The following is a 15,000-nucleotide window of genomic DNA, read 5'->3' on the forward strand; positions in this document are numbered from 1 at the left end:
CTTCCTGTCAAGCCATCCAACCCATACCAGCATGGAAAGCAGACCCTAAATGTTGATAATGATGATGGTTATTTTTCTTTAAATTGCTTTCTTGTAGTTTAACTGTACTCATTTCAATTAAAGTTGTACATTTTCTTTTTAGTCTTATCTGTATGCATGAATAGGCCAACAGAAGTTTACGGAGTATTAAATACTCTTTAACTAATTTCAAAAACTGTCGGCATGATTATTGAATCTCACTTTTATTTATTTTTTTTCCCACAAGCTTGATTAAAATCTTTTTCAATCTTTCCAAGTCTTTGATTTGTGATGGGGGCTTCCTGCTGGTTTTCAAACTGAACTTGATACTGAGAAGACTACTTTCCACTTCATTCGACTTAACACATTTTTCAATTCGATGCTTAGTGTAACGTTCATTGTTGTGGCGGTATGGTAAGAAGTTTATTTCAAACCACATGTTTTCAGGTTCTATCCTACTACATGGTACCTTGGCCAAATACCTTCTACTATAAGCGAAGGTGGACTAAAGACTCATGAATGGATTTGGTGGACAGTAACTGCATGAAACTCATCATGTGTGTGTGTGTGTGTGTGTGTGTATGTGTGTGTGTATATATGCATGTGTATATGTATGTATGTGTGTGTATATGCATGTGTATATGTATGTATGTGTGTGTGTAACACTGTCTCCTTGCCTTGACATTGTACAATAGTCAATTCCCAGACCAGGCAGTGCATTGTATCCTTGAGCAAAACACTTCATTTCACACTGCTCCAATTAACTCAGCTGTAAATGAGTTCCACAAGCAATAGCTGGGAAGTTAACCATGCAACAGACTGACATCCTGTTCATTGGAGAGCATTTTAATCTCAGTCACCTATTTGCCATGGGACCCAGGTTATGCCCGGGCCTTGCAAACCTTTGGGCTCCTGACAGACCTAACTCTTAAGTTTCCAAGATGTACATGATTCCTTTTGATATGAGAATGGAAACATTTAATGTATCAAGCTGTGAATGAAAACGACAATGCCGATGATGATGATGATGATGATGGTGATGGTGATGGTGATGATGATGATGATGATGAGGTTGAGGTTGAGGTTGATGTTGATGTTGATGATGATAGTGGTGGTTATGGAGGCAGCTACAAGGGTTAACTTATTATCATGCTTTTTTAAATAATAAATGTGATATTGGTTTCAACCGTATATAATTACTACAGTTGCTTTCAAAACTCTTCACTTTCCAGGCGGACCCTACAAACACAGGCAGTATTGGAGCATTAGACGCTGCCAGATTTCTGAAAAAGTCTTCTTTAAAGGAAAATGTATTATCACAGGTAATGTCAACGTGCTTACATATACGCACAAATGCATTTGCATGCATGTGCGACATGCACACACACATGCACGTGCGCACATACACTTTGAGTTAACCACAGAGCTTCTATATGTTCTCTCATTCATCAGGAAGCAACAACCAATACCATTGTCTTAAAGACACACACACACACACACACACACTAACATATCTTTATAGAAGTTTGCCGACTCACAAATGCACACACACATATACACACACATATGCACACACATACGCATCTATATACACGCACATATGTATACACACACACACACGTCTTTATAGAAGTGTTGCCGACTCACAAATACACACACATATGCACACACACACACACACACACATATACACACACATATGCACACACATACGCATCTATATACATGCACACATGTATACACACACACACACACACACACGTCTTTATAGAAGTGTTGCCTACTCACAAATACACACACACACACACACACACACACAGTTTCCATCAATCAAATCCACTTACAAGGCTCTTTCTAGCCAGCCTGAGGCTACAGTAGAAGGCACTTACCCAGGGCCACCACACAGTCAACCTGAACCCGGAACCATGCAACTGAGAAGCCAAACATCATACCACACAGCCATACCTGCACCTATAACTGTTTCTCTACTATATCTCTATATTTTGTATTTTCTTACATCATTTAACATACATAAATACACTATCACTTAAGCATGTGGCATTTATCCAACACAGCCTGTTTCACTATTGACAGAATGCTATTCATTTCAAAGCACATAAGATAATTTATCAGTCTGGTTTCCCTTGTAAGTGGTTGTTGCTGTTGTTTGGCTTCAGGTCATTTTGTATATCTGGGGGTCAGGTTATTTGTTTTTTTTCTTTCTTTCTTTTTTTTTTCCTTTGGGAAGTGGGGGCAGGTTTGATGGTGGCTTAGCTGTCATTGTATTTTTGCAGTTTAGCTCCAAATTAGCAATTATTCATGGAATCTATTATAAGAGATGGACTGGCATTCCGTTGCTTACGACGAGAGTTCCTGTTGATCTGGTCAAGGGAGTAGCTTGCTTGTGAAGTGAACGTGGGTGGGGGTGGGGGGGTCACGTAACTGGCACCTGTGCCAGTGGTGTGTAAAAAGTAACTTCCAAGCATTGGGGAATCATGTTGGTGGCACGTGAAAAGCCCCTTTTGAGCTTTGAGCCTCACGGAGGCAATGACAAATGACTGAGACCTTTGGCAATAGGCTGTCCTTGAGAAGAAGACCCTTCAAGCCAAGTGAAATCGTAGTCATGGCAGCATGTCGGTGACATATAAAAGCACCCATTACACTCTTGGAAGTGGTTGGCATTGGGAAGGGCATTGGAGCTGTAGAAATCATGCCAAATCAGACTGGAGTCTGGTGCAGCCCCCTCAGCTTGCCAGCCCTGGTCAGACCGTCCAACCCATGCCAGCATGGACAATGGATGTTAAATGATGATAAATGATGGCTGAGTATTCCACAAACACGCCTACAACAGGAGGAGCGTTTGGCTGTAGAAAATCTACCTCAATAAACTCTGTCTGACTCGTGCAAACATGAAAAAAAGTGAACATTAAAAATGATGATGATGGCGATGATGACTATGTCAAAAGACCATGTAGTGGCTCTTCTCTTCATCTGGTCTTCAGCTGTGCTCACGTGTTGGTTGGCTGTGTTAAGTGCCATTTGTGCTTAATGATAGGATATCTGTATCAATGTCCCTCATAAGTGGATGTTATTAACCTTCCTCTTTCTTCCTGGTACCATGTTACTGTTGTGTGTGTGTGTGTGTGTGTATGTGGGGGGGGGGGTAGTGTTGGAATCACTTCAGAAGGTGGGGTTAATTATTTTCAGTGTAAACATTTCCTGACCCCCCCCCCCAACCCCCCCACCTCAAGAAAAAAAAAAAAGAACAAACAAACAAACAGAAAATACTGGGGTTTATTGTTACCCGCTTAGGAATTTCCTGTGTTTAGTGTCTCCTTGACCTCTAATGGGCAGAATCGGGAGAGCATCAGAAAGAATGCCTAGTGCCATTCCTTATGGAATTCTGTGTCATGTTCTTAGTTCAAATCCTGTTGAGGTTAACTTTGCCTTTCGTTCTCTCAGGGTTGATAAATAAAATACCAGTTGGCTTCTGGGGTCAATTCTGCAACATGATTAATGATTAAGTCTTGACCAAATACCGTAAATCATTTTAGCTTGGCCCGGACTGTTTCTATCACTCTAATAACATCATTTTGAAGCAAGGGTTCTCAACCAGGACTCGTATGACCCTTGGGGGTCTATATAAGATTTTTTGGTTAAAATTTATCTGCAATAAATTACCTATACTTCTACAACAATACGCAAAATATTTTAGTAATTTTTTTGTTTATACAATTCCTAATATTTAATCATAAAAATATAATAGGAGATTTTAGACACCATTATATATCATCATCATCATCATCATCATCATCATCATCATCATCATCATCGTTTAACGTCCGCTTTCCATGCTAGCATGGGTTGGACGATTTGACTGAGGACTGGTGAAACCGGATGGCAACACCAGGCTCCAATCTAATTTGGCAGAGTTTCTACAGCTGGATGCCTTTCCTAACGCCAACCACTCAGAGAGTGTAGTGGGTGCTTTTACGTGTCACCCGCACGAAAACGGCCACGCTCGAAATGGTGTCTTTTATGTGCCACCCGCACAAGCCAGTCCAGGGGCACTGGCAACGATCTCACTCGAAAATCCTACGGGAGCCAGTCAGGCGGTACTGGCAACGGCCACGCTCAAAATGGTGCATCTCATGTGCCATATATATATATATATATATATATATATATATATATATTTAGTTGGTATGAAAAAGCATTTCCATTAATAAACATACATACATGCTTACACGCACTTATACATCCATATCTATTAATATACATACATACACATATTTACACACATGCATACATACATACATACATATATACATACATATATGCATGCATACATACATACATACATACATATATACAAACGTACATACATACATACATATACATACACATACGTACATACATGTATATGTGTGTGTGTGTGTGTGTATAATAGAATATATTGAGTATTCGAATATCTTTTTATCTTTATATCCTGTTGTAATAATAGCGTATTCTCTTGATAACTTCTTCTTCAGATATGGGATCTATCTGATCCAACTGGAAAAGGATACTTAGAGAAACCAGGATTTTTTATTGCTCTCAAGCTGATAGCTCTTGCACAAATTGGACATGAAATCTCTCTTGGGAGACTGCCTTCTGAAACGCCGCCACCAAATCTGGTAAGTGGAATCCGGTTCCTTGTTACAGTAAATCTGAGCTATATCTCTCCCTTACCATTTTGGCTTATCTGTTTCATCGTCATCATCATCATCATTATCGTCATCATAGCAGCCACTTTTCCATGCTTGCGTTGGTCGGACAGAATGTATTGAGGCAGATTTTCTACTGCCGGATGCTCTTCCAGTCAGCAACTCTCATCCGTTTTCTCAAGACCAGACACAGTCTCTTCCATTCAGCTCTCTGCTGCCACAACCACCAACACCACCACCTCCTATACTACTCTTTCCATCACAACAATGACCACCACCACCACCACCACCACCACCACTACTACTACTACTACTACCAATTCTACTACTACTACTGCTGCTACTACTGCTGCTGCTACTACTACTATTACTACTACTACTTACACTGCTTCTATCTCCATCGTCATTATCACCACCACTACCCATATTACTACTACTACTACTACTTCAAAACCACTAATAATACTGTTACTACCAGCACCACTACTACAACCACCTATACTACTTCTATCTCCATCACCACAATGATGACTACCACCATCACCATTACGACTACATCCACCACCACCACCAATGCTACTACTACTACAACAACTACTACTGCCACCATCACCACCACCACCACTACCACAACGAATCTGTGCTGTTCAGCACTGTCTCTGCCTTCCCTGCCCAGTCAGCTGTTCCTCCCCTCCTCCCAGCCCCCCCCCATCTTACCTCCTACACTTCATTGGTTATTGATTTATTCCAAAGCTAGCAAAACACACGCACACACAGACAAGCGCATGCTCCCCCCGACGCACCTATGCTAATGTCTCTCTCTCTCTCTCCTGTATTTTTTTTTTCATCAATCACATGAGTTTGTAGATTACTGTTATTTAGTAGCTTCTTCCTCTTGTTTAACATGTTCTATCCACCGCTGCTACTGCTGCTACTACTGCTACCACTTTGATTGTTATTGATAGTGATGGTCCTTTTGGATAGGTGGAGGGTGGGTATATATATATATATATATATATATACACACACATACATATATGTTTTTAATTACCTATCTTTTGTCTGCCTGTCTGTTTGTCTCTCTCTCTCTCTCTCTCTCTCTCTCTCTCCCATTTATTCCAGATTATCACTGTCTCTCTCTGTCTGTCTCTCTCTGTCTGTCTCTCTCTCTCTTTCATTTCAATTGTTTGCAATATTAATGATTTCCTTGTCTATTAAACATACATTTGTATTGAAGGAAAAGAACTCCGATTAACAGAAAAACAAAAAAAAAAAGACACAAAACAAATAATAAAAAAAGAACAATGATTGGGCTTCTCAGTTTTGATATCAACATTGGCTACTATGCGTATATGGTAATGTGTCCGTATATATATATATATATATATATATATATATATATATATATATATATAATATCATCATTATCATTTAATTTCTATGTTCAATATATAATCTATATATATATGTGTGTGTATGATTGAGATTTGGTAGTCATATATTTGTGCTGTAGTAAACATCGTCAGTAAATGGTTATAACATGACTCTACCAAACTGCAGTGTTATCTCTTTCTAAAAAAAACTTCCTTGGGTTGAGCCCCTTGACAAATGCATAACGTAAATGAGTTAAGGAAATATATCGTTGCCAGTGCCCCTGGAATGGCTCTTGTGCGGGTGGCACATAAAATACACCATTTGAGCGTGGCCGTTGTCAGTACCGCCTGACTGGCCTCGTGCGGGTGGCACGTAAAAGCACCCACTACACTCTCAGAGTGGTTGGCGTTAGGAAGGGCATCCAGCTGTAGAAACTCTGCCAAATCAGACTGGAGCCTGGTGTAGCCATCCGGTTTCACCAGTCCTCAGTCAAATCGTCCAACCCATGCTAGCATGGAAAGCGGACGTTAAACGACGACGACGATGATGATGATGATGATGATTCAGTTTTATTTCAAGATCTTTTGCCAATAGAGAAAGAGCAAGTTTCTAACCTAGATCCAAGATACCTTCGTAGGAATTTCAACATCAATAACAGAGCAATTTTGTTTGTATGTATGTATGTATATGTGCAGATTTATATGTTTTGTTTTATATATGTCTTCTCATGCATATACATGCATATCTAGACATGCTCATATATACTTAAATGATAAACTTCTGTGTGTTTATTATATTTTATTAATCTAGGGACCTGTCGAACCAGTCCTTTCTCCTCCTGAAACAGTAGTGATGAGTCCTCCACATTCTGTAGGTACCAACTGGGTTATATTGGTGAGTAACTTCATTCTTTTTTGACAATATTTCTTTGAAATGCTGCTCTGTGCTTCAGAGTATATTTAAGCATTTTTAGCCAAGTTCTTCCATATATTATCCTCTGTTGCACCTGGACACATCATCAGTTATGTTTTCTGGGGCCATTAAGTGTTTTGGGTCCCACTGCATGACACCTACTATATCCTTGGGTCGACCAGAGCCTTGCGAGTGGATTTGGTAGATGGAAACCGAAAGAAGCCTGCCGTATATATGTGTGTGTTTATGTGTATGTGTCTGTGTTTGTCCCCTGCCACTGCTTGACGACCGATGCTAGTGTGTTTATGTCCCTGTAATGTAGCAGTTTGGCAAAAGAGACTGATAGAATAAGTCCTAGGCTTACAAAGAATAAATTCTGGGATTGAGTTCTTTGACTAAAATCCTTTAAGACGGTGCTCCAGTCAAATGACTGGAACAAGAAGGAGAAATATATATATATATATATATATATATATATATATATGAATATCATCACACACAACATGGACAAAAATTTCTTCTTAAGAAAATACATATTCAAATAAGTAAACCATAATATCATGACTAGCGAAAGCGAAACCGGTCGATATATTAAAAATTATATTAAAATTATGTAAAGTGTCTGTGTTTTCCTTTTTTAATTTCTTATATATATGTATGTGTGTGTGTGTGTGTGTATATATGAGTGACGATGTGTGGCTAAGTGGTTAGGGATCATAAGGTCGTGAGTTCGACTCATGATGGCACATTGTGTCTTTGAGCAAGGCACTTTCTTTCACGTTGCTCCAGTCTCCTCAGCTGGCAAAAATGAGTAGTATCTGTATTTCAAAGGGCCGGCCTTCTCACATTCTGTGTCATGCTGCATCTCCCTGGAAACTACATTAAGGGTACACGTGTCTGTGGAGTGCTCAGCCACTTGTATGTTAATTTCACGAGCAGTCTGTTCCATTTATCAGATCACCTGGAACCCTCGTCTTCTTAACTGATGAAGTGCCAGTTTATGTGTGTGTGTGTGAGTGTATGTTTTATTGAATTTGTTTCTCACCACCACCACCACTTGACAACCAATATTGGTTTGTTTACATCCTTGTAATTTAGCAGTTAGGTTGAAAGAAACTGGTAGAATGGTAGGATATAAACAGGTGGGTTGATTTTGTTTGACTAAACCCTTCAAAGTAATGCCCCAGCATGGCCGCAGTCCAATGACTGAAACAAGTACATGAAATCCTTCCTTCAAAAGTTGTGATTTGGTGCTTTTGTTAGAAAATCCTTATCTGTCATCCATCAATTGAGCTACAATTATTATAATTAATTATTATAATTAATTATTATAATTTCTTTATCTGTTTTTTTCATTGCAGCCCCCTGAAAAGGCAAAATATGACAAATTATTCGACTCGTTACAACCTGTCAATGGGTTGGCATCAGGAGACAAAGTAAAACCTGTGAGTTGCCAAGTTCCCTTTTTTTTCTATTCTTTTCTTCAGTTGCCAAAGTCTAGGGGGAACATTGGAGTAGTGTATATAGCTTTGTCATTGCTCGCTCCATTATAGGGTGCTTTTTTTTTTTTTTTTCCGAAATAAACTCTTGTAATAAATGAAGAAGGATGTACTAGCCAGTAAAGCAGGCATGTTGTGATTTCAGAGAGATTTGGCTGTTATTTCCAGCAGGTCCAGTGAGCTACATGGAAGCTCTTTCAATTAGTTTATCTAAAAATAGTTTAAACTGTCTTGCATTTATGCTGCTTCTTCTATAGATAAGATTAATAACATGTCGAATAATTTAATTACTGCATCTTTTCATTTTTTCGCATCCAATTGTGTGTGACAAATAAAATAATAATAATAATAATAATAATAATAATAATAATAGGATCATTGTAAGTTACATGCTTTAATACGGATGCATTCATTATTCAATAGATGGATGCTGCCAATAAAAATGCAATTTTCGTGTTATATATCTGTACTTTCATTACTATGCAATCCTTCAATAGACAAAATGAAAGTATAATGGAACTGTTTGTTCATGTAGCTTCTCTTGTTCATGTAGCTCTCTGGCAATCTTTTTTGGCCTACTCAAAGTACAAGCCTATGCATATGCTTTATGACATAGGTAGACCACAATCACTTTATTACATAAAGAGGAGTCGGAGTCAGAGGTGCCAATAGTAGAGGAGTTGGAGTTGGAATTGAAGTTTTCTGTTTCGACTCCACAGCCCTGCCCCCAAGGGTCATAAGGACATACAAGGATCATATTGAATCCCAAAAGTTATATGGACCCTAGTTGAGAAGCACTGGACCAGGCTTTGTACCAAGTGGGTTTGTATCAAAGGGTTAACAGTTATAAAAACCTATTTCCAAGCTGGTTCCTTAACCCTTTAGCATCTGAACCAGTTATATCTGGCCAAAACAAGCCTCCTGTTTTTATGTTCACATTGGCCTGATCTAACCTCTCACACTTACTCTACAATGCCATTCTAAAAATAGACAATAACATCAAAATCTCAGAGCTTTTGGACACTCATCATCATCATCATTTAAAGTCCATCTTCTATGCATGTATGGGTAGGACAGCTGACAGGAGCTGGCCAAGTAGAAGACCACCCCAGGCTACTGTGTCTGTTTTGGCAAGGTTTTTTTGGCTAGATGCCCTTCCTAACACCAACAATACATGATTAATTCAAAACAAATGTGAATAAATAAACTTTACATTTGGCAGAACAATTTGAATGCTAAAGGGTTAAAATTTATTTCTTGATTTATTTCAAAAACCTTTCGTCTTACTGAGAAGATTGGTGGGTAGACTTTGTTGCTGTGGCCTGGGTTGGAACCCAGCCAGAATTTAAAAAGAAATGGAATTGGCTTAATTCCTTTTATTAATTTCATGTGTTTTTGTCCTTTGAACAGGTGTTACTTAATTCAAAACTTCCTGTAGATATATTAGGACACATTTGGGACCTCAGTGATGTTGATAAGGATGGCTTCCTTGATAAAGATGAATTTGCAGTGGTAAGTATTCATCTCCCCTCCTTACCTGTACAGTAATAGATTTGAGGGTTTCGTTTATTTACGAGTTGATTTCCTAATTTCACCGGAGTGTAAATACCTAGAATGGTGATACTTCAAAAAAAAGTATTTAAAAAAATCGAACCTACAAATTTCCCGATAAACAAGTTTAGTCAAACACTTACAAAGCTTAATTCAGTTCAATTAAAAAGGCATGGGTAAGCCACACTATGGTTTGGGAAAAAAATTCATCTGCGCACAGGGTATGTATCGCCCTTCTGACGCCTTTTTTTTTGTCATTTTGTTTTTCAGGCAATGCATTTGGTATATAGTGCATTGGAAAATAACCCGGTTCCTACGACATTGCCACCAAAATTAATCCCCCCTTCGAAGCGTAAGCGCGTCTCGTTACCAGGTGGAACCATCACAGATTCATTACAACCAAGAACTGATTCTCCTGCTGTGCGTATATTCTTCATTTATTCATTCAGTGATTTACTTAGTTGCTTGTTTAAATTATCAGTTAGGGCTCCTTTCACTGTCCCTAACCTTCTCTCCCTGCAATACTGGGTAAAATGACTCAGCCCCTGCCAATCATTTCCACCACCCCCTACTGAGTGGGATGAGTAACCATACAACCTTTGTACAAGAACTTACTCCATTCTCCTCATTTTCTTATACTCTAATCCAAGGGTTCTCAACTATTTTTTACCCACGGACCCCTTTTAGCCCTTTTTTACATTTTTTTCACTTATGGACCCTATTTTATTCTGGTGGACCCCAATAGCCATCCTATGTTTAAAAACTGTTTTTTTATACAGACTTCTTTCAAATTTCCTATTTTGTTTTTTACCCCTTAACTTCTACAGGTTGAGTTATGTAAAATATTAGAGAAAGAAACCTAGCTCTTTCTTGCAATTCACACCAATACATACATCTAAAGTCGCCTCTGCCTCTATCACAACTACACTTCATACTATTACTATCACCCCATTACCACCACAACCGTTAATCCACTACCGCCCTCACCATCTCTTTGCCTACTATTACTCTCACTCCAGCATGAATAGTGGAAGTGTCATTGAATAGTGAGAGAGGCGGGAGTCAAAGTGTGACACACTGACACACACAAATTCATTTTCGCACTTATTATTATAAATGATGTTTGGACATCGTGGGAAACTGTTCTGTGTATCATTACATGATACAGAGGTCAGGCAAAGGATTAAAATTGATATTAACATTTGTTTGTTTTTCTTACTATATTTCCTTTCTCTTTTTTTTTTTTTGCTGTTGTAGCCTTTGCAATGGGTGGTAAGCAGCACCGAAAAGGCAAATTATGATATTCTTTTTAAAAAAACTGACACAGATATGGATGGATTTGTATCTGGCAAGGAAATCCGGGATGTTTTCCTGCAAAGTGGATTAAACAATAATGTTTTAGCTCATATTTGGTAAGTTCCTTATTTAATTTTCATCAAGAGAAAAAAAACAAAAAAAAGTCTTTCACCTTTTTTTTTTTTTTTTTTACTTAATATCTATTTATGTGTCATCATCATTATGATATCATAATATAGTTCATCATATCATTGTCTGTCATATCTTAATATGATATATTGATATTCCCTACACTGTTAATGTTAATATCTCCACTGTCATTTGCTGCGAAGGGTTTCTCGGGCTGTGTGGTTAAGAAGCTTACATTGCACCCACGTGGTTTCAGGAGGAGTGCCATTATATGACACCTTGGGCAAGTGCCACCCACTAGGATAGATGTTTTGAGAAACAGTTTCCATAATGCTCTTGCAGCCAGTTTTAGCAATTTCTTTTACAATTCCCTCTAATCCAGGAGACTTTCCTCTTTCTAATTATTCAATAGCTTTTGCTATTTCTTCAACAGATATTTCAATGTATGGCTATTTCCAGCTCTTCTTGTTGTCAAGGAATTAAAAGAGCATTTCTCCCTATTAAAAATGTCTTGTTTTCGATTGTTACTCTAAAACTGTTCTTTCCATTGTTCGTGCTTACATCAGATGGTATTAATTACCCATTAGCACTAAACACAGTCCTTTTCATCTTTCTACTTGGCCTGTAATCTCGTTTATTATTTCATAAGCTTCCTGAATCCTCTTTTTATCTCATCTTAAACACCTTTAAACCTTTCTGTTGAGACTCCAGTATTTAGCTGTTTCTAGTTAAAGACCCCCCCCCCCCCCGCCCACCTTATTCTCTCACTCCAACTTTAAACAATTCATTTCTATTCCTTTCATGCTTCAATTACATTCTATGTTTCATCTGAAATCCCATTTCCTTTTTATATTTCTTTACCTAGAATGCCTTTGGCTACATTCTGCTATACTTCCTTTACATTCTTCCATTCGCTGTTGATGTCTACCTCTTCATCTATATAACTCCAAACACTACACATCGATTCGATGTCTGACCTTCTATCACTATATGTATTATGTTTTGATATATCATACTAGTCTCTATAGTTCTTATCTATTCAGTATAGTACACGTCAGGACTTGTATATCCACACACACACACATGCCTCTGTGTGTGTATTTGTGTGTATTCAAAGCATATGACACATATCTAGCCTCAGTTTCTTCTTAATGTGGGCCCATCACATCATCATTCTTTATCATTATTATCTACTATAATAATACTCTTGTGTTTTCCTCCGTCACAACATATGAATGAGAAAAGAAGGGGTGACAGCAAAATAACCAAACAGCGTGTGAGTATATGTGTGTGTATGTAAAAGGGAGGTATGTGAATGTTTGTGTGTGTGTGTGTGTGTGTGTGTGTGTGTGTGTATATGCATTGGAAGTGGGATGGTGAATATTTAACACTGAAAAGAAAAATCAAACAGTGTTTCAACTCTATGTATGTATCTGTGTGTGTGTGTGTGTGTGTGTGTGTGCATGTGCAAGGGAGGTATGTGAACATTTGTACCTGAGATTATTATGTACCTTATTTTATATCGTATTTATATATAAAGTACTATAATTAGCTGTCATTTTCGATGGTACAGAGCCAGCTAGTCTACTATAATAATACTCTTGTGTTTTTCTCCGTCACAACATATGAATGAGGGACGAAGGTGTGATAGATGAATAAGGAAGGAAGGGGTGATGGCAAAGTGGTAGTGGGATGATGGAAGTTCTATCACAAGTTCTACAGAGAGAGGAAATTTTGGGTCTACTCTTTGACATGCTGGTCCCCATACAACAGGAAATGACTTGGTGATTGTTAACATCTATTATCTAAAGCAAGAATTCTTCTCAATGCATAAATTTCGTTTATTGTTGTTTAGCCCAGGGCAACCTGGTTTGAGCAGATTTTAGGTTTAATGTAATCCTGGCTAGCATTGGACATTTGATGACAAGGGGTTGTGGTTATTGAGAGATTTGGCTGCTGCTTCTAGCTAAGATTTGCCCTGTTTATAATTATACCATATGTTACGTATATATATATATGTGTGTGTGTGTGTGTGTGTGTGTGCGAGGATCCATTAATCCCAACACATTTTTTTCTCGCTCCGTTTTATTTTCTCTCATCCCTTTCTGTCGAAGAGCATAGACTCGAAACATCAAGGTCTTTTTCTAATTTTTCTGGGCATCAGACTAACCAAACTAATACACCTGCTTGTGGTTTGTTCCCTCACCTCAATGAATTATATGATCCCCTTTTTACTTCACCTTCTTATTGCAGGTCATTATGTGATATAAAAAGTACTGGTAAGCTGAATGCAGAGCAGTTTGCATTAGCGATGTATCTGATGGGCGAAAAGAAGAAAGGAGCAACCCTACCCCAGCAGCTCACCCCTGAGATGGTACCTCCGACCATGAGGTCGCAGACCAATGCTGGACCAGCTGCTTTCGGAGTCATGGTTTGTTCAGTCTACTATTACTCGTTATATACTCCACCTACCTCTTTCCCTACTCCACACAAGCACACACACACACACACACACACACACACACAATCTCCCCCTCCCCTCTCTCTCTCTGCATTTCTTTGCCTGCCTACCCACCTACCTGTATGTCTGTCTGTCAGTCTGTTTGCCTCTCTGTCTGCCTCTCTCTCTCTCTCTCTCTTCCCCTCATCTTTTCTTTAGAGCCTCATCCTCTTTGGCATTCGTTTTCTTTGTACTGGTTCAATGCCGACCTCTTGGACATTGATGGTCAAAAACCTCTTATAATCTGCACTAATTTACAAGCAGCAATTACAAATTCCTGCGGCTGTTGGACCCTGTACCTTGCACAGTAAAAAGTATTAACCCTTTAGCGTTTAAACCGGTCGTATGCGGTTCAAATATCCTTCCTGTTTTATGTTCGCACTAGCCAGATCATGCCTCTTAAACCCGCCCTACAATCATCATCATAATCATCGTTTAACGTCCTCCTTCTATGCTGGCATGGGTTGGATGGTTTGATGGGAACTGGTCAGGCAGATGCCTACACCATACTTCTGTGTCCTTGAGTGGCATGTTGTGTCCTCGAGTGGCACGTTGTGTCCTTGAGTGGCACATTGTGTCTTTGAGCAGTATGTTATGTCCAAGAACACAACACAGCCCGGTCTGGGAATCAAACTCACTACCTTATGATTGTGAGCCTGACGCTCTAACCACCGAGCCATGCACCTTCACAAACATGCACAGTGCATCGTATGAGATGTGGAGAATTCCAAAAAGGTACTCCACTATAAAAAAAAACGAGTTAATTTAGCTCCTGTGTCTCAAGTGCTCCTGCCTAGGACCAAGTAATTCCTTCTTCCTGTTCGTTTGTTATCTCTTTATCCAACTCTTGACACGAGTTCTCTGTAATTTAATGCTATAAAGTCTTCCCTGATGATCCCTCCTGCTTAGGTATTGAAAAGCACCTGGAACTCCCAATGCAGAGTTCTAAGCAATCTTAATGGTTTCTTGGGACCATCATCATCTTTGTTTAAGGTCTGTTTTCCATGAAGCATCT

At 38.8% G+C, this 15,000-nt stretch overlaps 1 protein-coding gene across 2 annotated transcripts in view; it reads left to right on the forward strand.

Moving 5' to 3' along the window:
* The window catches only part of LOC106880671 (epidermal growth factor receptor substrate 15-like 1), a 72,541-nt gene that overhangs the window by 56,945 nt on the left and 596 nt on the right, over positions 1–15,000 (forward strand). For both annotated transcript variants that reach the window (XM_089342849.1, XM_089342848.1), the window contains exons 3-10: positions 1,251–1,340; positions 4,551–4,694; positions 6,909–6,992; positions 8,372–8,455; positions 9,920–10,021; positions 10,331–10,480; positions 11,318–11,472; positions 13,739–13,916. In XM_089342849.1, coding sequence (XP_089198975.1) covers positions 1,251–1,340; positions 4,551–4,694; positions 6,909–6,992; positions 8,372–8,455; positions 9,920–10,021; positions 10,331–10,480; positions 11,318–11,472; positions 13,739–13,916 — 987 coding nt within the window. The remainder of the gene's footprint in view (positions 1–1,250; positions 1,341–4,550; positions 4,695–6,908; positions 6,993–8,371; positions 8,456–9,919; positions 10,022–10,330; positions 10,481–11,317; positions 11,473–13,738; positions 13,917–15,000) is intronic.

Source organism: Octopus bimaculoides, chromosome 26, assembly GCF_046866305.1.
Source record: "Octopus bimaculoides isolate indiv1 chromosome 26, ASM4686630v1, whole genome shotgun sequence".
Classification (NCBI taxonomy): domain Eukaryota; kingdom Metazoa; phylum Mollusca; class Cephalopoda; order Octopoda; family Octopodidae; genus Octopus; species Octopus bimaculoides.